Source organism: Loxodonta africana, chromosome 9 (assembly GCF_030014295.1).
Source record: "Loxodonta africana isolate mLoxAfr1 chromosome 9, mLoxAfr1.hap2, whole genome shotgun sequence".
Taxonomy (NCBI): Eukaryota; Metazoa; Chordata; class Mammalia; order Proboscidea; family Elephantidae; genus Loxodonta; species Loxodonta africana.
Window position 1 is genome coordinate 2,111,651 of NC_087350.1, and position 24,236 is coordinate 2,135,886.

The 24,236-nt window shown below is 44.0% G+C and overlaps 1 protein-coding gene across 19 annotated transcripts in view; it reads right to left on the bottom strand.

The window, feature by feature from the left end:
- Positions 1 to 24,236, bottom strand: part of CDK20 (cyclin dependent kinase 20) — a 96,250-nt gene that overhangs the window by 15,885 nt on the left and 56,129 nt on the right. For 9 of the 19 annotated variants that reach the window (XM_064290981.1, XM_064290990.1, XM_064290989.1 and 6 more), the window contains 5 exons: positions 9,498 to 9,707; positions 6,780 to 6,938; positions 5,468 to 5,678; positions 4,194 to 4,372; positions 3,981 to 4,108 (listed from right to left, as the gene is read on the bottom strand). In XM_064290981.1, the coding sequence (XP_064147051.1) occupies positions 3,981 to 4,108; positions 4,194 to 4,372; positions 5,468 to 5,678; positions 6,780 to 6,938; positions 9,498 to 9,707 (887 nt within the window). Of the gene's footprint in view, positions 1 to 3,980; positions 4,109 to 4,193; positions 4,927 to 5,467; positions 5,679 to 6,779; positions 6,939 to 9,497; positions 9,708 to 12,262; positions 12,535 to 16,638; positions 16,732 to 24,236 lie in introns of those variants that run through there. The other 10 variants (XM_064290988.1, XM_064290986.1, XM_064290985.1 and 7 more) reach the window with 8 other exon arrangements.

A 24,236-nucleotide genomic window follows, 5' to 3' on the forward strand; every position in this document is an offset into this window, starting at 1 on the left:
AGGTAACTTAGGTAGAGCCAAACACCTCCTGGGATTAGTTCTCTTGATTCGAAGTCCTAGGGCCATGGCTTTGTGGAACTGTCCAGCCAATTGGCCTAACACTGTTTTTAGAGTTTCTGCTCTACTGCCCAGTCCAATGAGTAGAGCCTGGAGTCCTAAAGACTTGCCAGCGACCTCCAAGACACAATTGGTCTCTATACGCCTGGAGCAGCAGAGGAAGGAGACCCTGGAGAGGAATCAAAGAAGGAATTGGACTGTAGGTCTAGCTGCTTCATGAACTACTGCCTCCTTTGCCATGTTGTTGTTGTTGGGTGCCGTTGAGTCAATTCCAACTCAGTGACCCATGTGACACAGCAGAACTGCCCCACAGGATCTGTACAGATGCAGATCACCAAGTCTTTCTCCCACAGAGCCACTGGGTGGGTTCAAACTGCCAACCTTTCAGTTAGCAGCTGAGCACGTAACCGTTGTGCCACCAGGGCTAAATGGATGGTGTCCAGCTACTATTGCTGAATATTCTGATCAAGGACTCAACAGATGAGTTCTGATCCCAAGGGGGTAAAATGTTGAACAGAATCTAAAATTTCTTATAGAATCTAAACTTACTGGACCCACTGAGGCAGGAGGAACCTCCAGAACTGTTGCCCTGAGGAAGTTTTTGAACCTTGAGCTGAAACTATCCCCTGAAGAATTTTTTATCTTCATATTAAACAATAGCTTGAGCATTGCAATCTTTTAAAGAATTATATATATCAGACCAAACTGGCAATAGTAACTGTAATGTACAGATGAGTAGTTTATGGGCAGTAAGTCTAAGTCAATGGTAGCCAAACAATATGCGGAGAGAGACACAAGTGAAGGATGTTACCAGTGTCACTGAACTCTACATGTAGAAACTGTTGAACGCGTGTATGATCTGCTTTGTATATTTTCACAAAAATAAAATAAAAAAAAATCAAGAATAGACTGTGGCAGTTTCTAGACTGTTTATAAAAATGAAGAACTAGCTGGTCTCAGTAAGGACTGAGGAGGGTACAATAGTTGAGATTCCTTGGTACGAGTGGGTTAGCCAGTAGTCTTTGAAGCTTGAACTATCATCTGCTTTCTTTTTTTTTTCCCCCTTAAGTAATTCCTCTTATTCTTTTTTATTTTTTTACAATTCAATAATTATTACTAAATTAGCCGAGTGTACAGCCTTCAGCACAATCCAGTTTTAGAACACTGTCACCACTCCAAAAAGATCTCTTGTGCCCATATGCAGCCAATCCCCATTCCCACTCTCAACCCTAAGCCTCCTCTGCAGATTTACCTTTCTTTAGACAAGTCAGTAAATGGAATCGTATAGTGTGTGGTCTTATGCATCTGGCTTCTTTCACTTAAGAGAATGTTTCTGAGGTTCATCCGTGTCCTGTGTGTATCAGCACTTCTTTCCTGTTTACGGCTGAATCATGTCCCATTGTAGAGACAGACCACGTTGCACTTATCCATTCGCTAGCTGATGGGTATCTGCACTATTTGCCCTTTTGGGCTACAATGAAGAATGCTGCTAAGAAAATTCATGCACAAGTCTTAAACAATAAAATGTGTTTTGTTTCTCTAGGGGTCTGTTGCTGGGTCGATGGTAAACTTATGTTTAACAGACCCGTTACTTTGGAGAATCAGAGTATGTGTTCATAAACGATGACACTTCAGGAAACTGAAAAGCTCTTAGAAAATACTGGCTGTTTGTTGCACCATTCAATAAGGACCAGAAAAGAGACGAAATGCAGTCCATAGTTCCTAATCTGTAAACTCACCAGGAAAAACGGTATGAAGCAAGATTTCTGTTGTTTATTATTACCCAATGAAGCTTCCAAGCAGAAATTAACATTCAATTAACTAAGAATTTAAGGAGGAATCTCATATGAGTTAGGGGTATAATTCAGGGTCATGATCAATTCAGAGGCACGTTTTAGGATGGTCAACATCTTATTACAATCCCAGGAAGGGTGACCTAGCCACGTTCTCAGGCAATCTCCATCTGGCCTCTCTCCAATGGCAAAAAGCAAGAATTTGCATATTTATCTTCCCCAGAACAGATTTTCCTGCCACTTAGGGGGCAAAAGTTATTGATAGTCTCAAGTCCTACAAGCCGGGGTAGATAACCTGGACCACCTCTCTACCTGCCTGAGGGGTGTGTGCTTTACAAATGCTGGTATGCCGCCAGGTGGGACCCAGCAGAACGAGGCCACAACACTGCTCCAAGTGCAGGGGCTGTGGGTACAAATGTATAAGCACACAAGCCAGCAAAACTCCAGCACTGCACAGCTTACAGATGTGGACAGGGAAAATGATAACCCCAAATACTTTGACTCAGCTAAGGCCTCAAAGCTGAAAGGAGTTTTGAATAAAGAAGCTGTAGATGCAAATGCTTTTCAGAATGCAAAGAACTGAGTAGCCATTCTGCTTTGTTGAGAAAGTTGAACAAGAAGGTAAAAATAATCACAGGCCGTGAGCGGCCATCTAAGATACTCCACTGGTCTCCCTCTGTCTAGAGCAAGGGAGAATGAAGAAAACCAAAGATACAAGGGAAACATTAGTTCAAAGACTAATGGACCACAACTTCCACAGCCTCCACCAGACTGAGTCCAGAACAACTCAATGGTGCATGGCTACTACCACCGACTGCTCTAACAGAGATCACAATAGAGGCTCCTGGACAGAAAAAAAAGAAAAATGTAGAACAAAATTTTAACTCACAAAAAAAGACCAGACTTACTGGCCTGACAGAGACTGGAGAAACCCTGAGAGTATGGACCCCCGGACACCCTTTTAGCTCAGTAATGAGGTTCACCCTCCAGCCAAAGTTTACACAGGCCCAGAAAACAAAACGAGACTAAAGGGGCACACCAGCCTATGGGCAAGGACGAGAAGGCAGGAGGGGACAGGAAAGCTGGTAATGGGGAACCCAAGGATGAGAAGGGGAGAGTGTTGATATGTTGTGGGGTTGGCAACCAATGTCACAAAACAATATGTGTATAAATTGTTTAATGAGAAACTAGTTTGCTCTGTAAACCTTCATTTAAAGTACAATAAAAAAAAATCACAAGCCAGTTAACCACAAAATTTAAGTAATTTACTAAAAAGAACAAGGATTTTCCTGTACTAATTAGAAGTTTGCTTTAATGATTATCTTCAAGACTACAGACTTAAAACTTAGAGACTAGATTTGTATGTTACAGAAATCTGCCATTTTGTAAATACCTGTTTTTGAACACTGTATCTTTCTTTTAAGATTGTAAAGTATGTTTGTCACAGGAGGCGGAATTTGCTCCACACCTTGTGACATAATTGATGGCAATGGTCTTGCTAAAAGTAACACAAATGGAACGTGTAAGGGCTCTTAAAATACAAAAGCACTCTACAGCCTTTTCCTCTTCATAGAACTTATTCTGTCACGTAAAAATAAAAAAGTGATTCCAATATATTAATGTTAAAACACAAAGCAAAATCTCATCCTTTTGGACTTTTACAATCTTGCTCTCCTCGATTTCCACAATAACCCTGTGAGTTTGATAATCAAATTGGAATGACAGCGCGGGTCAGAGTGAGGGCTAAGTGCCGGGCTGCAGAGTCAAGGTCCAACCTGGCCTTGACCACGTGCTCCCTGGGTAACTCTGAGCAAAATGTTCAGTTCTCCAAGCCTCCGTCTCATCAATAAAATGTGAATGACACCGACTTCACATGGTCGTTCTGCACACTACAGGAGATAATGTGTATAATGCACAATTAAAGCTAACAAGCTTATTTGTCTCTTTTAACACAACAGGAAACAGAATTTGACAGTATCTTGCCTAAGGTCACCAGTTAGGAAGGAAGGGGCAGACTGGGCTCGTGCCTCTGGGTCCTATTCACATCTTTACAAGGTATCCTAACAAGTACTGTGTGTGGGTCAGGGAAGACCATTCTACAGGCAAAGTAAAGAAATTAGAAGCAATTACCTGGCCCATCTATGGGATCCCCCAAGCAAGTGATAGCAGCTCTTGAGAACTGGAAATTTATTTTCCTTATTCCACACGTACACTCGCAAAGAGAGGTCAAAGGAAGAGGTAATGACTCGGCTCGGGTCCTTGAAATGAGAAAGTCAAGTGAGGGTGGGGTTGTGGGCTCCCTGAGGCAGAGTCCTACAGCGTGGGCAGGGAGGTACCACTTACCACCCACATGGCGGTGATGGGCCTCTGGTGGTCCTGGAAGGCTGCCAGCTGGAGACCATGCATGGTAAAAAGCACCAGCTCTGAGCCGGAGACCAGGAGCATCACTTGGGAACCATGGCCTTTCATCAGGTGGGGTGCCATCATGGTATCTGGCAACAGGAAGCTTGCAATCTGTTGTGCTTTTTGAAATAAAAACACGTAGGTTAGCATCTCTCAACAGCAGCTAGGGATATGGGATCTACATATGTCCCAAACCAAGATGATATGGCACACTGAAAAAAGCAATGGCTTTGAAGTTACTTAAACCAGCATTCCAATCCTGACACATGCATTTACTACCTAAATCTCTACTTCATCAACTTGTAAAATAATGACTATGCCTTACTACAGGGTTACTGTAAAGACTAAATAAAATAATGCATGCAGTCAATTCAGGAATTGAAGTTCCCTTCCTTCTACACTTTCCCATCTATGACAGGATGATGTAAGAAACGGCCAGGTGAGAACTGTATGACATTTGCCATAAAACTATTCCTGAAGATGATGTCCTTTATACTTTATAACGTTCCTTGGTAAAAATAAAAAAGAAAAAGTCAATTTGGTAGTTTCCTTATGGAGTTTAGAACCACAGAAAAAAAAATTACCTCTTAGGAAGAATTCATGTGTTTTCTTGTATCAGACAAGGGGTTATATTACACATCCTGTTTCCCTTTTTTCCTCGGCTGCCAGGAAACTCAGATAAAACGTATGGTCAAATAATGACATGAAAACAAATAAACATAATACAAAAGAAAAAATGCTCAGGACCACAGGTGAAGGCCTGTCAGAGTAGTGTGGGGTTTGGGAAATCCTGATAAGAGACAGGGTGGAGAGGGCTGTGGGTCTTCTTTTCCTACTGGAGTAAGAACTCTGCAAGGAAAAGATAGTTGTGGCTTTTATTCATCTTTGTATGCATTCAGTGATGAGAACAGTGCTTTTGACAAAAAAGTGGAAAAAGAGATAAGAATGAATGGAAGCAGAGAAACCAGCTAGGAGGGGAGACTGGAGGAGTAGACAGAATTTAATGTCTGAATTCCCGGCTACATGGGACCCACTTCATAGCAAGTGCTCACTCACTCAACCAGTACATAAAAACACAAACAAAATGTTTGTTGGTTCACTGTATCTCAAAAGAAAAGAAAACTTGTCTCGAGGAAAAATGCAAGATTTGAGCATTACCATGCAATGTGAAGACATGCAGACCCACTGGTCCTAGCATAGGTGGGGGTCCTTACCCACAATGTTCACTTGATCCCTGAACTTCTTGGCCCCTAACTCGTAGGTGGTGACCACCAGCTGCATGCCATTGTCATTTCTGTGCATCACCATTAGCCTGGCTGCCTCATCGGGGGCCCAGCAGGCTCTGGAGCTCAGCCAGATGGGGAGAGTGGTAGAGATAGGAGGCTCGTCTTCTGATGGGTGTATCAGGGAGTGAGTGTAAAACACCTGGGGAGAAATACCACCACAGGTCACAGGACCGGTGAGGGAGAGGCCCTTCTCAGGCCAGGAGCACACAGGAACCATTCCCTCCTCTGGGCCAGGTGGGGAAGCCGACCCTGCCTGCACGCAACCCCCACAAAGCCCTCACTGCTGCAGGCACAGCCAGGCCCTCTGTGGAGGCCTTTCCAGACTGTGCTAGGTTAATCCTTGCCTGGCCACACTGGGAACATCACACACCAGGCCCAGTGAGATGAATCAAATAAATTGCTTTCTCTGTGTCTGAACAGCTGGGCATCCCTCTTTTGCTTCTGTCTCCAGTGTGTCCCACATACTCCTCATCTCCTGAAGTCTGGCTCCTCAGCCCTCATTCAGACACTGGGACTGCTGTGTCAGAAGGTCCTGGTGGCCTCATTGAATCACCTCCCTGCACCTGGCCCTTTCCCGGCCCTGCCCTCCTTGGCTGCCAGGTCACTCTCCTCCCCAGTACTTTCCTAGTCGGTGACTGTGTTTTCCCTTTTTCTTTCCTTCCTCTCTTCCTCTAACCCTGAGCATTTCTCAAGGCCACCTCCAGCCCCCTGCCTTTTTCATTTGTCTGATTTTCCATTTCAGGCTCTGGCACTCAAAGGGTGTAAGATCTGAGAAGTGACCACACTTCTCTGGCTGCAAATCTACAGGACCCTCTCTGATGAGCAGCAAGTGGTGGGCATTCTGCAGAAGTGGGTTTTCACTTTTCTCTTCACAGTCAATCCCCAGATGCTTCCTCTGCAGTGCCCCTGTCTTCTCTGTGCCTGATGGGAACACGCCCTCGTTCTCCCTCTCATGGAAACTCTGCTCTCAGGGCACCAAAGGCACCTGGAGTCCCGAAGGCCCCAACATCACTTTGCCAGGAGACATGCAGATTATTATTCTAAACATATACTGAAGATGAAAAGAATGCGCGTTTTCAGCAAGGCCACGCTGTATGCCTGGCTGCTCTCTCCCTGGCTATGGGGCTTGTCCTGATCAAGGAGCAGTTCCTAAGAGCATCCAATACCCCTGAGGTTACAGAACCCTCCATCTGCACCGCACAAAGTCAGACCCTTGGGGGAAGGACAGCACAGCACTGACCTTTGGACCTAGGTCTGAATTCTGAGTGGATACAAACACCCAGTGTTTGTCAGGAGAACAGAGAAGGTTCAGGTGGTTGTTTCTAAATGCGTTCACTTTGGAGATCACCTGTAAGTGAGGCACCGTGAGTGTGTAGAGGTCCCCTCCCGCACAGGCTGCCTGAAATGTGAAACAGAACGAATCAGAGGACTACACATGAAAAGAACAAGCTGAGCAGGAAGTATCGCCATCTTCTAAAACACCTGTTTCTTCAGCTCTGAGACAGAGATGGTATTATGGGCTCCCTTACAGGGGTGCACACATCCATGACTTTTAGGTTATATCTTATTTTTTCAATTATACAGGCAAAAATTAGTACATTCAAACACTATATGACATTATATGACTGTTCAGAGCAAAACCCTCTCCTTTCCTTGCAAAAGTTTAGTGGCTGCGCCCCAGTGCCCACTGGTCTCTGTTTACCCAGTTCATACCACCTAGTCTCCCCCTGTGCCCAGTTGCCTCTCAGTGTGTGCTTAACACCGCATCTGAAAGACGAAAATAATGTGAGGCGTGGGATGATGTTATCTTCCTCCAGAAAGCATTTCCATCACTTCTACCAGGTGCCAGGGCGCTAAGCCGCAGTCTGTGCAAGGACTGTGACTCAGAGGCTGCACACACGGCAGTCCCACCCAACGCACGAGCATCACAGGCCCCCTCGTGGGTGGGGCTGTACTCCCACCTGGGTCCCCCTGGCTGCCAAAGGTCTGCTCAGCTACTCTGCTGCCTTTGAGTAAATGCCTCCAGTGAAAAAAGTGCATAGACCTAGAAACTGTTCACTCTCTTTTTAGCTTTCTGATGTTTTCAAGTAGATTTAAAAAATTATATATATATACACACACACACACACACACATATACATAGAAACCAGTTGCTATCAAGTCAGTTCCGACTCACGGCGTCCCCGTGTGTGTCAGAGTAGAACTGTGCTCCATAGGATTCTCAGTGGCTGTGACCTTTCAGAAGCACATTGCCATACCTTTCTTCTGAGGCACCTCTGAGTGGATTCAAACCGCCAACCTTTCAGTTAGTAGCTGAGTGCTTAGCCATTTACACCACCCAGGGACGACTCTGTGTGTCTGTGTGTATCCTAACTTTTCTAGTTGTCCTTCTTAGACAAATAGTCCAAATGACATAGTGTACCATTCCCAGAAGAGAACTATACTTGTTTCTTCTTCATGTATACAATATAGTCTCAAACTTCTCTGGAGATATACACTTATTCTACAATCCTCTTTAAACAACTATAAAGTTGTTTACATTAAATCTATTTCATTAGATCTTACATTTTTGTTTGCTTAGTTCTTCTCCTCTACAGGGTTACTAAACCAAAAAAACCAAACCCATTGCCATCAAGTCCATTTTGACTCACAGCAACCCTATAGGACAGAGTAGAGCTGCCCCATAGGGTCTCTAAGGCTGTAATTTTTGTGGGTATGTGTTTTATTGTGCTTTAGATGAAGATTTACAGAACTAGCTTCTCATTAAACAATTATTGTTTGCCAACCCCAAGACATGTCAACACTCTCCCCTTCTGGAACTTGAGTTCCCTATTACCAGCTTTTCTGTCCCCTCCTGCCTTCCTGGCATTGCCCTGGACTGGTGTGCCCATTTAGTCTCATTTTGTTTTATGGGCTTATCTAATCTTTGGCTGAAGGGTGAACCTCAGGAGTGACTGCAGTACTGAGCTGACAGGGTGTCCGGGGACCATACTCTCAGGGTTTCTCCAGGGCTATAATCTTTACAGAAGCAGACTGCCACACCTCTCTCCCACAGAGCAGCTGGTGGATCTGAACCGCCAATCTTTTGGTTAGCAGCCGAGAGCTTAACCACTGCACCACTAGGGCTCCCTTTTACAGAGTTAGTAAAGTTTCAATGTTAAACTACTCCTGGACTTCTGTCATCTTTGTATTTGGGAATACCAGTTTCCACACACATCTCAAAGGCCTCCTTCCCCCACAGGTGGATGATACTACCTCCAATTAAGCACCCCCGAAGAGCCAAAACCAAATCCACTGTGGTGGAGTTGATTCTGACTCATAGCGACCCCATACGGTTTCCTAGGCCGTAAACCTCTACAGAAGCAGATTGTCACACATCTTTCTCCTGTGGAGCCACCGGTGGTTTCAAACCGCCAACCTTTTGGTCAGCAGTTGAGCACCACTGCCTAGATTTATCACCTTAAACACCCTTTCACTGTACTCTCCTGATCAAACACCAACCACTCTCAAGTGCCCAAGAGCCAGACTAAATTAAATGTCCTGGCAACTGACTGAAGGGCTCATATCTTGGGCAAATGCTCACATTTTGTCAAGCATGCCTCAGTTTTTCCTGAGTTGGTCTTAACCTGGACGTGAGAAATGGGTAAGAAGGGGAAGAATGCAGGAGTGAGAGAAAACCACAGGCAGAGACAGAATGTGAGCAAAGGCCAGGAGGCAGGATGGTAAGGGGTGTGACCCAAGACCACCAGGCAATCCACAGGGGGCCTCACTGTGAATGCACACTGGCTGTGAAATTCTGTGTGGAGGCCAGGAGAGGCCAGGGGAAATTCTGAACAGAAGACACAGTCACTCAGTGGCTCAAGGCTCTCCCTATCACAGGGGTCATGGACCAGAGTGCAAACAGACCTCAGGAGACCGCCGGGTCCTGCAAGGGCTCCTGAGAGCCAGTGCCACTCACCATTAGGAAGGGGCCATCCAGACAGTCACAGGCTTCCAGAGCAGACGAGTACATTGGTAGACAAAAGGAAGCCCACTCCTGCCCATTCTCTGCTTCCCACACTTTGATCAGTCCCCGCTCATCCACAGTGACAACCAGCTGCAGCCGAGGGTAGGTCACCAAGTTCACCAGGGCAGCAGGCTGCAGAGGGCTTGACCAGATCTCGGTTCCCTAGGCAACGATACAAGTCATGTAATAACATGTTCTTATCTATTTATTTCATAAACATGTATTATTTTGTTCATTTAACCAACACACATTCATCTGTGCCTACTAAGGGCCAAGCCCTATAGTGCACGCTGGGACCACACAGATGAAAAGGATGTGGCCCCTACCCTGACAGATCCACTGACGAGCAGGGAAAACAGCTGAAACCTGTGTTTTACAGTGGAGGACAGAGAAGTACCCTAGATATACGAGGAGCACTAACTTAGCTCAGTGTCTAGGAAGACTTCTGAAAGGTGAACAGCCTTCACCAGCAGGACTCAGGGCAGGGAAGGAACAAAGGCACTGCACAGACAATGGCATGCTGTGTTTGAAGCACTCCAAGTGGTTACCTACGGTCAACTGAAGGGCGCTTATATAGGAGTGGGGAGGACGTGGGCAGGATAGGGAGGCTAGACACACGCTGAGCACATCCCAGTAAGTCTGGGCTTCGCACCGCTGCAGACTGCCCATGGTCTACAACTTTCACGTGCATTATCTCAGTCAATTTTCACGGGAGCCCAGCTTTACAGATAAGCAAATTGAGGCTTGTAGATGTAAGTGAACACATAGATCATGTTACATGTACGGTGGCTGCCCTGCTGACAGCAGCTCTCCTCTGTGGGGTACACCTGGCAGTGCCACCAGGTACCAGCCCTGGCCAAGGCCTATACCCAGGCACAGGCCACTGGTCCAGATGAAAACAACTGACCCTGGCCAGTCAACTTCACGTTATCTCCTGGGATTTTGGAGACTGGATAGAGAGAGAGAGTCGGGAGCCACTAGACTACGATGTGTTAAGACAGTGCATTGGAGGGTGTATGTGCTGACTGCTGTCCCTGACTTCCCAGAACCCCCTCCGTTAGGCTCCCCTTCAGTTGTGGTCATCCATCTCTCTCTCAGTCATGATATCTTGGTATGCCTTCTTTTTTCCCCTCAGGTGATTTCTGCGGCTTAGACAGCCTAAAGACTATCACTAGTACCAACTTTGGCACCAGTGACTGAGCAAGCTGCTTAATCTTCCAGTTTCTTTAGCTGGAAAATGGAGATGATGGTACTAATCCCTGCCTCGTGGGGTGGCTATGAGGAGTAAATGAGTCCCACAGGGCACAGGGAAAATGGTGATGATGGTACTAATCCCTGCCTCGTGGGGTGGCTGTGAGGAGTAAATGAGTTCTACAGGGCACGGGAAAAATGGAGATGATGGTACTAATCCCTGCCTCGTGGGGTGGCTGTGAGGGGTAAATGAGTTCCACAGGGCACGGGGAAAATGGAGATGATGGTACTAATCCCTGCCTCGTGGGGTGGCTGTGAGGGGTAAATGAGTTCTACAGGGCACGGGGAAAATGGTGATGATGGTACTAATCCCTGCCTCGTGGGGTGGCTGTGAGGGGTAAATGAGTTCTACAGGGCACGGGGCACCATCAGGAATCTTACAAATCAGCTATTTTATTATTGTTGTTATCCCTCCCATATAAAAAAGCCTACAAACTGATACGAAAAGGCCCCACAAACCAGCCTTCCTTCCCTCCAAAATGGAAAGACTGTGAACAGAAGAGAAAAAGAAAATGGCCAATAAGCGCATATTCAAAAATGCTCAAATTCAAACATAATCAGGGGAATGAAAACGTAAAATAACATTTTGCCTATCAGACTGGACCAAAAAAAAAGGACTGACTGTGACCCACGGTGTCAGGGATGTGCTAAAACTGGTACTTCTGTATACTTTTGGTGGGCCTATAAATTGCTACAAATTTTTCAGAACATAACCTGGCAGTATTTATTGCAATCTAAAATGCTCACGAAGCTGACCAGAAACCCCAGTTACAGAAATTTACCCAACAGAACAAATGCTCTAAGACATAAGAACACATGTACAAGTATTGTATACAAGAGCAAAAGAAGAAAAAAATGAAACCTGCATGTTCATCAATGGCTGAATAAATTATGATACAACCATGTTATATAATACTAGTTATTAAAAGAACAAAATAAGCCCACATGAATTGACATGAAAGAATGTCCACAATATAGTAAGTGAAAAAGGGAAGTATGAGCAATGTGATCTTACAGTAAAAAAAATTAAAGAAAGTAATACAATCTAAGCACCAAGCACCTCTCTGTATACACATGCTTATATAATAAAAGCAGGATACAGGGCAAATTCTTTTTTTTTTTTATAGTATTTTTTTGAGTTTTCAGTAAAGGTTTACACAGCCATTTAGGTTTCCATTCAACAATTTCTACACAAATTTTCAGTGACAGTGGTTATGTTCTTCACAATGAGTGAACATTCTCATTATTTCCATTCTGGTTGTTTCGTTTCCATTAATCTAGTTTCCCTGCCCCTTACATTCTCATCTTTGTTTTAAAGTAACTGCTGACTGTTTGGTCTGATACAGGTGATTTTTTAAAAAGGAGTACAGTATTTATGGGTGATATTCATTATTTTTTGTGCCAATTTGTTACCTAGCTACAAGATGACTTCAGGGGTTAGTTTCAGTTCAAGGTGTAAAGCGTACCTCGTGGCAATAGTCGTGGGGAGTCCTCCAGTCTCAACTAGTTCAGAAGTCTGGTTTTGTTTTGTTTTAGGAATTTGAGGTTCTGTTCCACCATTTTTCTCCCATTCTATCAGGGTCCATCTACTGTAGCCATGCTTAGAGCAGCTGGTAGTGGTAGCCAGCCACCATCTAGTTCTGGTCTCAGGGTAAATAAGGCTGTAGCTTGTGTAGACTATTTGTCCTATAGACTAGTTTCTTCTTTGAGTCTTTGGTTTCCTTCTTTCTCTTTTGCTCTAGATGAGTAGAGACCAACAGATGTATCTTAGATGGCCACCTGCAAGCTTTTAAGACCCCAGATACTACTCCAGGATGTAGTGCCCAAACTAGGATGTAGTACACAACTTTACGAACTATATTACACCAGCTGACCGAGATGTCCCACAAGACTACGGTCACAATCCTTCAAACCCAGAAAATCAACCCCACAAGGTGTTTGGTTATATCTAAGAAGTATCCATAACTGTGCCCCCAAGTGCTTTATTATATAAATATATATATATGCATATACACACATATATGCATATACATACACATACGCCTAAATATATACATACACATACGCCTAAATATATACACACGTATATGCTCACATAAACATATTAAATATATACTTACATATATACTTATGTATATACTTACACATACATATTAAATATATACACACATATATACTGACATATACATATTAAATATATACATACATGTATATACTCACATGTACATATTAAATATATACAAACACATATATAAACGTATATACTCATATACATATTAAATATATACACACATATATACACATGTATATACTCACATACACATAATAAATACATACACACATTATATACATATGTATATACTCATCCCCCACGTATCTATCGGTTTGTCGTACTGTGGGGGCTTGTGTGTTGCTGTGATGCTGGGAGCTATGCCACCGGTATTCAGATACCAGCAGGGTCACCCATGGAGGACAGGTTTCAGCTGAGCTTCCAGACTCAGACAGACTAGGAAGAAGGACCCAGCAGTCTACTTCTGAAAAGCACTAGCCAGTGAAAACATTATGAATAGCAGCGGAACATTGTCTGATATAGTGGTGGAAGATGAGCCCCCCAGGTTGGAAGGCACTCAAAAGATGACTGGGGAACAGCTGTCTCCTCAAAGTAGGGTCGACCTTAATGACGTGGATGGAGTAAAGCTTTCGGGACCTTCATTTGCTGATGTGGCACAACTCAAAATGAGAAGAAACAGCTGCAAACATCCATTAATTATCAGAACCTGGAATGTACGAAGTATGAATCTAGGAAAACTGGAAATCGTCAAAAATGAAATGGAACGCGTAAACATTGATACCCGAGGCATTAGTGAGCTGAAATGGACTGGTATTGGCCATTTTGAATTGGACAATCATATAGTCTACTATGCTGGCAGTGACAACTTGAAGAGGAACGGTGTTGCATGCATCGCCAAAAAGAATGTTTCAAGATCTATCCTGAAGTACAACGCTGTCAGCGACAGGATAATATCCATATGCCTACAAGGAAGACCAGTTAATACGACTATTATTCAAATTTACACACCAACCACTAGGGCCAAAGATGAAGAAATAGAAGATTTTTATCAGCTGCTGCAGTCTGAAAGTGATCAAACATGCAATCAAGATGCATTGCTAATTACTGGCGATTGGAATGCCAAAGTTGGAAACAAAAAAGAAGGATCAGTAGTTGGGAAATATGGCATTGGTGATAGAAACAATGCTGAAGATCGAATGATAGAATTTTGCAAGACAAACGACTTCTTCATCGCAAATACCCTCTTTTACCAACATAAACGGCGACTTTACGTATGGACTTCACCAGATGGAACACACAGAAATCAAATTGACTACATCTGTGGAAAGAGACGATGGAAAGGCTCAATATCATCAGTCAGAACAAGGCCGGGGCCAACTGTGGAACAGACCATCCATTGGTCATATGCAAGTTCGAGCTGAAACTGAAGAAAATCAAAGCAAGTCCATAAGAGCCAAAATATGACCTTGAGTACAACCCACCTGAATTTAGAGACCATATGAAGAACAGATTTGACGCACTGAACACTAGTGACTGAAGACCAGCTGAGTTGTGGAATGACATCAAGGACATCAACCGTGAAGAAAGCAAGAGGTCACTGAAAAGACAGGAAATAAAGAAAAGACCAAGATGGATGTCAGAGGAGACTCTGAAACTTGCTCTTGAGCATCAGGCAGCTAAAGCAAAAGGAGGAATTGATGAAGTAAAAGAACTGAACAGAAGATTTCAAAGGGCGGCTTGAGAAGACAAAGTAAAGTATTATAATTTATGACAGATGTAAAGAGCTGGAGATGGAAAACCAAAAGGGAAGAACACGCTCGGCGTTTCTCAAGCTCAAAGAACTGGAGAAAAAATTCAAGCCTCGAGTTGCAATAGTGAAGGATTCCACGGGGAAAATATTAAACGACACAGGAAGCATCAAAAAAAGATGGAAGGAATACACAAAGTCATTACACCAAAAAAATTAGTCGATGTTCAACCATTTCAAGAGATGGCATATGATCAGGAACCGATGGTACTGAAAGGAGAAGTCCAAGCTGCTCTGAAGGCATTGGCGAAAAACAAGGTTCCAGGAACTGATGGAATATCAATTGAGATGTTTCAACAAACAGATGCAGCGCTGGAGGTGCTCACTCGTCTATGCCAAGAAATATGGAAGACAGCTTCCTGGCCAACTGACTGGAAGAGATCCATATGTATGACTATTCCCAAAAAAGGTGATCCAACTGAATGTGGAAATTATAGAACAATATCATTAATATCACATTCAAGCAAAATTTTGCTGAAGATCATTCAAAAACAGCTGCAGCAGTATAATGACAGGGAACTGCCAGAAATTCAGGCCAGTTTCAGAAAAGGACGTGGATCCTGGCTGAAAGCAGAGAATACGAGAAAGATGTTTACCTGTGTTTTACTGACTATGCAAAGGCATTCGACTGTGTGTATCATAACAAATTATGGACAACATTGCAAAGAATGAGAATTCCAGAACACTTAATTGTGCTCATGAAGAAACTTTACATGGATCAAGAGGCAGTTATTCGGACAGAACAATGGGATACTGATTGGTTTAAAGTCAGGAAAGATGTGCGTCAGAGTTGTATTCTTTCACCATACCTATTCAATCTGTATGCTGAGCACATAATACGAGAAGCTGGACTACATGAAGAGGAACGGGGCATCAGGATTGGAGGAAGACTCATTCACAACCTGCGTTATGCAGATGACACAACCTTGCTTGCTGAAAGTGAAGAGGACTTGAAGCACTTACTAATGAAGATCAAAGACTACAGTCTTCAGTATGTATTGTACCTCAACATAAAGAAAACAAAAATCCTCACAACTGGACCAATGAGCAACATCATGATAAACGGAGAAAAGACTGAACTTGTCGAGGATTTCATTTTACTTGGATCCACAATCAACAGCTATGGAAGCAGCAGTCAGGAAATCAAAAGACGCATTGCATTGGGTAAATCTGCTGCAAAGGACATCTTTAAAGTGCTGAAGAGCAAAGATGTCACCTTGAAGACTAAGATGCACCTGACCCAAGCCATGGTATTTTCAATCGCGTCATATGCATGTGAAAGCTGGACAATGAATAAGGAAGACTAGAGAAGAATTGATGCCTTCGAACTGTGGTACTGGTGAAGAATATTGAATATACCATGGACTGCCAAAATAACGAAAAAATCTGTCTTAGAAGAAGTACAACAAGAATGGTCCTTGGAAGCAAGGATGGCGAGACTGTGTCTTACATACTTTGGACGTGTTGTCAGGAGGGATCAGTCCCTGGAGAAGGACATCATAACTGGCAGAGTACAGGGTCAGCAGAAAAGACGAAGACCCTCAATGAGGTGGACTGACACAGTGGCTGCAGCAATGAGCTCAAGCATAACAATGATTGTGAGGATGGCTCAGGACCGGGCAGTTGTGCATATAGGATTGCTATGAGTCGAAACGGACTCAACGGCCCCTAACAACAACATATACTCACATATACATATTGAATATATACACACATATATATACACACACGTATATACTCATATATACATGTTATATATATACACACAAACATATACACACATATATACTCCCACATACCTATTAAATATACACACACATATATACACAAGTATATACTCACATACACATATTAAATATATACACACACATACTCACATATACATATCATACCTATACACATATATGCTCACACATACATACCTGTACACATATATGTATGTATATACATACATATATACTCACACATATATTTTTGGGTTGTCAAAATTATATGTCATAGCGATTACCAACAGGTGCAGACCAAATTCTTAACAGTGATTACATGAGTGGGTAGGACTGTGAAAGACAGAGCAGAGACCATTACTTTTACTTCAGACACAGTTATAGTATAGTCATGCGTCGCTTAACATCCACAATAAGTTCTGTGAAACATAATGTTATTTACAACTTGGATGCTGTGCAAACCCATACTACATACTTAGAAAGCTATATGGGATATTGGCAGTGCAATCACTTTGTCATGAGATACACGTGTTATGTGTGGGAAGCCGTTTCGCTTGCTACGTCATATTCTCTGTTGAGGAATTCTGAACTTTATTAAAGCCTTATGGGACCACAGACATATATGAGGTCAGACGTTGCCCAAACCAACGTTACGTGGCACATGACCATATTTTTATTAGTTTGTTTATCTTTGAAAGACTGAATTTTTTAAAAAAACATAAAACACTCTGTCAAGAGCCAAGCTCCTTTTGTTTTGGCATTATGGAGGACCCCAGCCTGCAGGTCTTTTCCCTATCCAGGGGCCTCTGAATCTAAGTGATTTGTCTAAGGTTTCAGATAGCAGGTAGTGAGGCCAGGTGTTTCAAGCTCAAATGAGGACATGACTAACCCAGGACCTGTGAGGTGCCCCCAAGCCGGAAGCTGACCACAGTCTGGAAAACACCCCATTCCCAGAAATGAGTAGGAGGCCAATGAACTCAATGACTCAAGTAACACAGCATCCTTGAAGGAACCAGGATCCAGATGACAATATCTGGACATTCTGGACTTGAAGGAAGGGAGGTTTTGTGACAAACCTGTGTACCTCCTCTATATAATCTCTGGAGTCTGAAGCAGTAGTGCAGAGATCTACCTCTCCTGCTGCCACCCAGGACCTCGCCTTGTATGGCAGTTTTCCCCATAATCAATCTTAGACTGTTTATTCAACCTGCAGTGGTCTGCCTCTTTCTTTAGTCTGTTCCTACCTTCTGTGTACAGCAGCTGCTTTTGGATTTCCCCTAGAGAACTCCCCTGCCCAGTGCTGCCACCTGACAATTGGTGAGCCAGCCAGAAGCAGACCGAAGAAATGGGTCTGGAAAAACAGGTGTCCACAGGGGGAATTCCAGGTTTGTCATCCACTTCCGTATGTGTGCCCGTATGCTGGATGAGTGTAGGCTGCCACCGGAGTACGGGGATGCCCCGAAAATGCCTGCCAGGTTGGAACAGTTGTTTGAAACTTTAATGATCAGCCACTTCGGGAAGGAAAGCAGGCATATGGCAGCTGCACTGGAGTGGCTGTTGCTATTGGCAGTTCAGCTGACCACCGATGCCTTACTAGCACTGAAAACCGAAAGTGTGAAAATTCAAGGAAGAACTGATGTTAGAAAAGGATGTGAGGCTCTCCACCACTCTGCTTGCTTCAGGGCCAGCAGATAATCAGGTGAACAGCACCAAAAGATAGAGATGTTGGCATGTCATTACGCTAAGTGGCAAGAGGCTGCCACGGGTTTAGGTGCAGGCTTCGGTAAAGAAGCCAAACTGGGATGGTAGACGATGGAATCCGTTAGAAAGTGATGAAAGTGAAGAGGATATGTAGTGGTGGTGGAGTCAGAGGACAATGAGGTGTACCAAGTGCAGCCTTTAATGCAGCGCAATATAAAGACCAGCAGATGCAGGCACCCTAGGATGCAGGACAGACATCTGTACAAGAGACCATGGTGATGAGAGAGAACACCCCTGCTGAGTTATTACATATAACAGCGAAATTCCAACAGAAATCCCAGAAGAGCGTTCCTGCCTGGCTGGTGTGCTTGTGGGACTCTGTGGGGATGGCATTTCAGGCCAGGAAGCCAAGAAAATTGGTAACATTATACCCAGCACTCTGGCAGTGCCTACACAGTGCATGGGGTACACAGGGCATCCATGCCACCCTCAATGATTGGAACATCAAGTGCTGTCGTGAGGCATGGCCTAATGAGGGGGATCTCCCTGGCCATGATGGACCATGGAAAGGGACAGAAGTCCTCCAGGTCCTGAGGGATCTGGGAATGAGACAAGCTGTTTATGTGGCCTTGTTTGAGCGACCCGATAAGGCTATCTTTACAGCTGCGATGAAGAACAAGATCTTGCAGAGAGCTCCCCCCAGCTTGGTATAGGCTCTCATTTCCATGTTAAGCCCAGTAGCAGACCAACAGTCTCTAGCAGACCTTGGGGAGACGAACACGTCCAAACAGCAGGTGTGTAAGGTGACCCACTCCAAGGAGCCAGGTTCTGGGAAAAAGCCTTCTGCCATTGAGGACGTGTCAGTTACCAAAAAGCAAATGTGACTGATTTAATCCAGGCAGGTATCCCTCAGGAGAAAATTGATAGATAACTGAATGCTGTCCTGTTGGGATTATGGAACGACCTAAAACCTGAACAATAGTTCCAGCCCAGCCCAGCTCTGACCCCTACACCATCGGCTGCAAACATCCATTAATAATCAGAAACTGGAATGTACAAAATATGAATCTAGCAAAACTAGCAGTCACAAAAAATGAAATAGAATCAATATCCAGGGCATTAGTGAGCTGAAATGCAGTGGTATTGGCCATTTTGAATCAGATGATAATATAGCCTACTATGACAGAAATGACAAATTGAAGAGGAATGGCGTTGCATTCATTGTCAAAAAGAACATTTCAAGAACTATCCTGAAGTACAAGGCTGTGATAGGAAAATATCCACACGCCTATAAAGAACATCAGTTAATATGACTACTGTTTGATTTACGCACCAACCACTAAAGACAAAGACGGGGAAATTGAAAATTTTTACCAACTTCTGCAGTCTGAAATTGGTCAAACATTCAATCAAGATGCACTGATGATTACCGGCGACTGGAATGCAACAGTTGGAAACAAAGAAGTAGGATCTGTAGTTGGAAGATATGTCCTTGGTGACAGCAATGATGCCGGAGACAGCATGATAGAAATTTGCAAGACCAACAAATTATTTATTGCAAGTACCTTTTTTCAACAACATGAACAGCAACTATACGTGTGCACCTCACAGGATGGAAAACACAGAACTACCTCTGTGGAAAGAGACAATGGAAAAGATCAATATTATAAGTCAGAACAAGGCCAAGGGCCGAATGAGAAACAGACCATCAATTGCTCAAATGCAAAATTACATTTAAGCTGAAGAAAATTAAAACAAGTCCATGAGAGCCAAAATATGACTGTGAGTATATCCCACTTGAATTTGGAGAACACCTCAAGAACAAATTTGACCCACTGAACACTAATGACTAAAGACCAGACAAGTTGTGGAATGATATCAAGGACGTCATACAAGAAGAAAGGAAAAGGTCATTAAAAAAACTGGAAAGAAAGAAAAGACTAAAATTGATGTCAGAAGAGATTCTAAAACTTGCTCTTGAACATACAGTAGATAAAGCAGATGCAAGAAATGAGGAAGTAAACGAACTGAAGATTTCAAAGGGTGGCTAGAGAAGACAAAGTATTATAATGAAATGTGCAAAGACCTGGAGTTAGAAAACCGAAGGGGAAGAACACGCTGGGCATTTCTCAAGCTGTAAGAACTGAAGAAAAAATTCAAGCCTTAAGATGCAATACTGAAGGATTCTACGGGAAAAATACTCAACGACAAAGGAACCATCAAAAGAACATGGAGGGAATACACAGTCACTGTACCAAAAAGAATTAATCGACATTCAGCCATTTCAGGAGGCAGAATATGATCAAGAACCAATGGTACTGAAGGAAGAAGTCCAACCTGCACTGAAGGCATTGGCAAAAAACAAGGCCCCAAGAATTGACGGAATACCAATTGAGATGTTTCAACAAATGGATGCAACGCTGGAAGCACTCACTCTTCCATGCAAGAAATTTGGAAGAGAGCTACCTAGCCAATTGACCGGAAAGATTCATATTTTGCCTATTCCAAAGAAAGGTGATCCCACAGAACGTGGAAATTATCGAACAATGTCATTAACGGCACACTCAAGTAAAATTTGCTGAAGATAATTAAAAAACGTTTGCAGCAGTACATTGATAGGGAACTGCCAGAAATTCAACCGAGATTCAGAATAGGTCACGGAACAAGGGATATCACTGCTGATGTCAGATGGATCTTGGCTGAAAGCAGAGAATACCAGAAAGATGCTGCAGTGCGATTAACTACTTTTGTGTGTGGCCTTTCCAGCCATGGTCTTATAACTTCCACCGAGGAGACTGTGTGGTGGCGTAATTGTGGCCCACCAAGGGGATTCATCAATTCTGCCTTAAAAGAGAGCCAATTCCAGAGCCCCACTCAGCTTCTGCCCAAACCCCAACTTTGATAAAGTGGCATGCTTATTTGCAACATTGGAGTATCCTTTCCTCTATCCCTCCAGCAATGGAGACATGGCAGTTATTAGACCTGGTCACTTACCAAGATCCTGTAGAAACTCCTACCGTACCACCCACGACCCCACCTTCCACAGTACAGGAGGGAGTGGGCCCCATAAAAGATGCTGCAGGGTATACTGATGTTTCTAGGTAAGGCAGCCCCTCCACGTGGACCACGGTGGCCGTCTACCCCTCAACAGGCACCATGTGGATAGAAGCAAGGACTCACAAAAGCACCCAGTGGGTGGAACTCAGAGTTGTGTGCATGGTCATAACTCTTGTGCCCTGGCCATTCACCACGTAAACAGACAGCTGGGCAGTGATGAAAGGCCTAATGTTGTCTGAGACAGTGGCAGAAAGAGGGGAGGACTATTCTAGGAATGCCCCTGTGGGGACAAGAAATGTGGCAGGATGTCTGGAATATATTACAAGACCCAGGTGCCTGTCTTACTGTTTACCATGTCCCAGCCCACTGCCAGACCTCGTCCCACGCAATCAAGAAGCAGATGTTCGGATAAGGTAAGAAACATCGCTACCTCGGCTGCCACTGACTTGGCAAAATGGGTGCATACGAGTGGATGCAGAGGGGCCCAGACTGGATGGAGAATAGCTAAAGAAGCTGAGTTGTCTCTTAAATACAGTGATATTCTAAGCACGACTGCGGCACGTCCCATCTGTTCACAGAAGAGAACTCGCTGCTTACCAGCAGAATAAGAGGATATCCATTGCAGCCCTTTGCCTGTACACGATGGCAAACTGACTACGTAGGTGCTATGTCCCTCAGTGAAAGCTCTAAGTATGCTCTTGCATGCATGGATAAGGAGCCCTGGTGGAACAGTTGTTAAGCACTCGGCTGCTAACCAAAAAGTTGGCATTTAAAACCCAACCAGCCTCTCCATGCGAGAAAGAGTGGCAGTCTCTTTTCATAAAGATTATAGCCTTGGAAGCCCTATGGTGCAGTTCTACTCTGTCCTATAGGGTCACTATAAGTCGGAATCAACTTGGCGGCAACGGATTGGTTACACGTGGATACTGTTATGGGCCTCACACAGGCATTCCTGAGCCAGAGATCCAATCAAGCTGCCAACATAAAAGGATTAGAGAAGCTCAGTGTCATGCTTGGGTACCCCTGCTCAATCGACAGTGACAGAAGGGCACATTTTGAAGGACACAAGGTTCAGGAGTGGGCAAGCAATAGGGATGTACAGTGGCATTTTCACCTGCCCTACAATCCACAAGCTGCAGGTTTACTGGAGAGGAAGAACGGAATTCTTAAGGCACAAACATGTACTCTAATGGGTAGAGAAACATTGGCCAGGTAGATTTGGGTGCTTCCCCAAGCAATAAGATTGATGAATGAAGTCCCTACTGGGACACTTGCTCCATACTCCCGGCTAGGAACAATGCCACTGGCAGTGGGTACTATCCGAATTACCAAGAGTACACCTGACAGCCTGCTCCCATGCCTGACGCCCAATGGATAAAGTATGACTATGCTGACACCACAGGATACATAAACTGGCAAGGGCAAACCACTAGAATCTGACCTGGATTACTCCACTGGGACGGGTGGGATACTTAGATCTGAAGGGAGCTGAGGATCCAACCCATCTCACGTGGGACCCTACCATCCTGCCTAACCACAAGGTACACGGGTGGGCATCCTGGTCCGGCGTTATCACCCTTCCTATATCCCTACTTATGGGAAAGGTGCCTGAGACCTCTGGCCAACATGTCCAGTTTGCTTATCCAGGGAAGGTACCTGAGGCAGATTCTGTGCTCTCCACTAAAGATGAAGCCTCCAGCATAATTCTCGTTTATGGAGAAGACTTATGTGTGCAGGTCTCTACAAATTTGTTTCAGCAATATGTTTTTACTTCTGTTATATTCTCCAGCCCTGTCAGCAGAGCTGAATGTTTTTCTCCAATGGGTACACCTGTATTCTAATGGGATGAATAGATCCAACTGTTGGGGATGTGGTCTTATGCCAACATCTGGTTCCTCCTGTATGCCATGCCAGGCTGTGGCCTAGCACATCTCCCACATGCTAATGAAGCCACTAATGCAAGGTTCAGGGAGACCTGCAGAAGGGGTGGCCATGTAAGAATGTAAGAACTGGTAACAAGGAGTAGAGTAGTGGCAGGACAAATGAGGACATGACCCATCCAGGACCTATAAGCTGCCTCCAAGCCTAAAGATGACCACAGTCCTGGCAAATATGCTATTCCCAGAAACGAGTAAGAGGCTAAGGAACATACTGCCCTTGGCTCAAGTAACAGCATCCTTGAAGGAACCAGGATCCAAATAATAACATCTGGACATTCTGGACCTGCGGGAAAGGGGGTATGCATGACAAACCCACATTAGCTCCTCTATATAATCTCTAGAGCTTGAGGCAGTAGTGCAGAGATCTACCTGTCCTGCTGCTGCCCAGGACCTCGCCTTGTATGTTAGTTTTCCCCATAATCAATCTTAAATTGCTTATTTAACCTGGAGTGGTCTGCCTCTTTCTGATCCTACCTTCTGCATATGGCAGCCACTTTTGCATCTCCCCGAGGGAACTCCCCTGTCCCCCGCCATCACCACCTGACACCAGAATCAAAGGTAGTCCTACTGACTCCCAAATACTTGTATCCAGATGTTCAGAGCCTACAGGCAGGTTTCTCTTTGAGGAGAGGCTTGCTGGGGAAACAGGGCAACACAAATTCAAATCAGTCACTTATACTGGTCCTCACAGACCTTCATTCAAAATTATAAATTCAAGCACTGTCACGCATTTGAGGAAATCAAGAGCATGAAAAAGAAAAACCGTGGTAAACAACTGAAAACTGACCTTAGAAGAAACAGAAATAACACAACATAACTTTGGATCTTTTAAACAAAAAAAAGGACAATGAGAGAATATCAAAGGTTTCCTGGGAGTTAGAAATGATTCTGCAAAGCAGAGATAGTAAATAGATACTCTAATGCATACAGATCAAGAAATAGAGCAAATCTTTTATGAGCTGTTACCAGGGGTAGAAGGTAGGGGGAAGGAGGGTGGTTATTGCTTATGGAGTGCTGAGTTTCGTTTACAGTATGGAGAAGCAGCACTAAGGGTAAGTGCTGCCCAGTAGATTAATGTAACTGATGTCAGTAAGTTGCACACCTGTAAAAAGTTGAATTGGCAAATGCTGTGTGATAGAT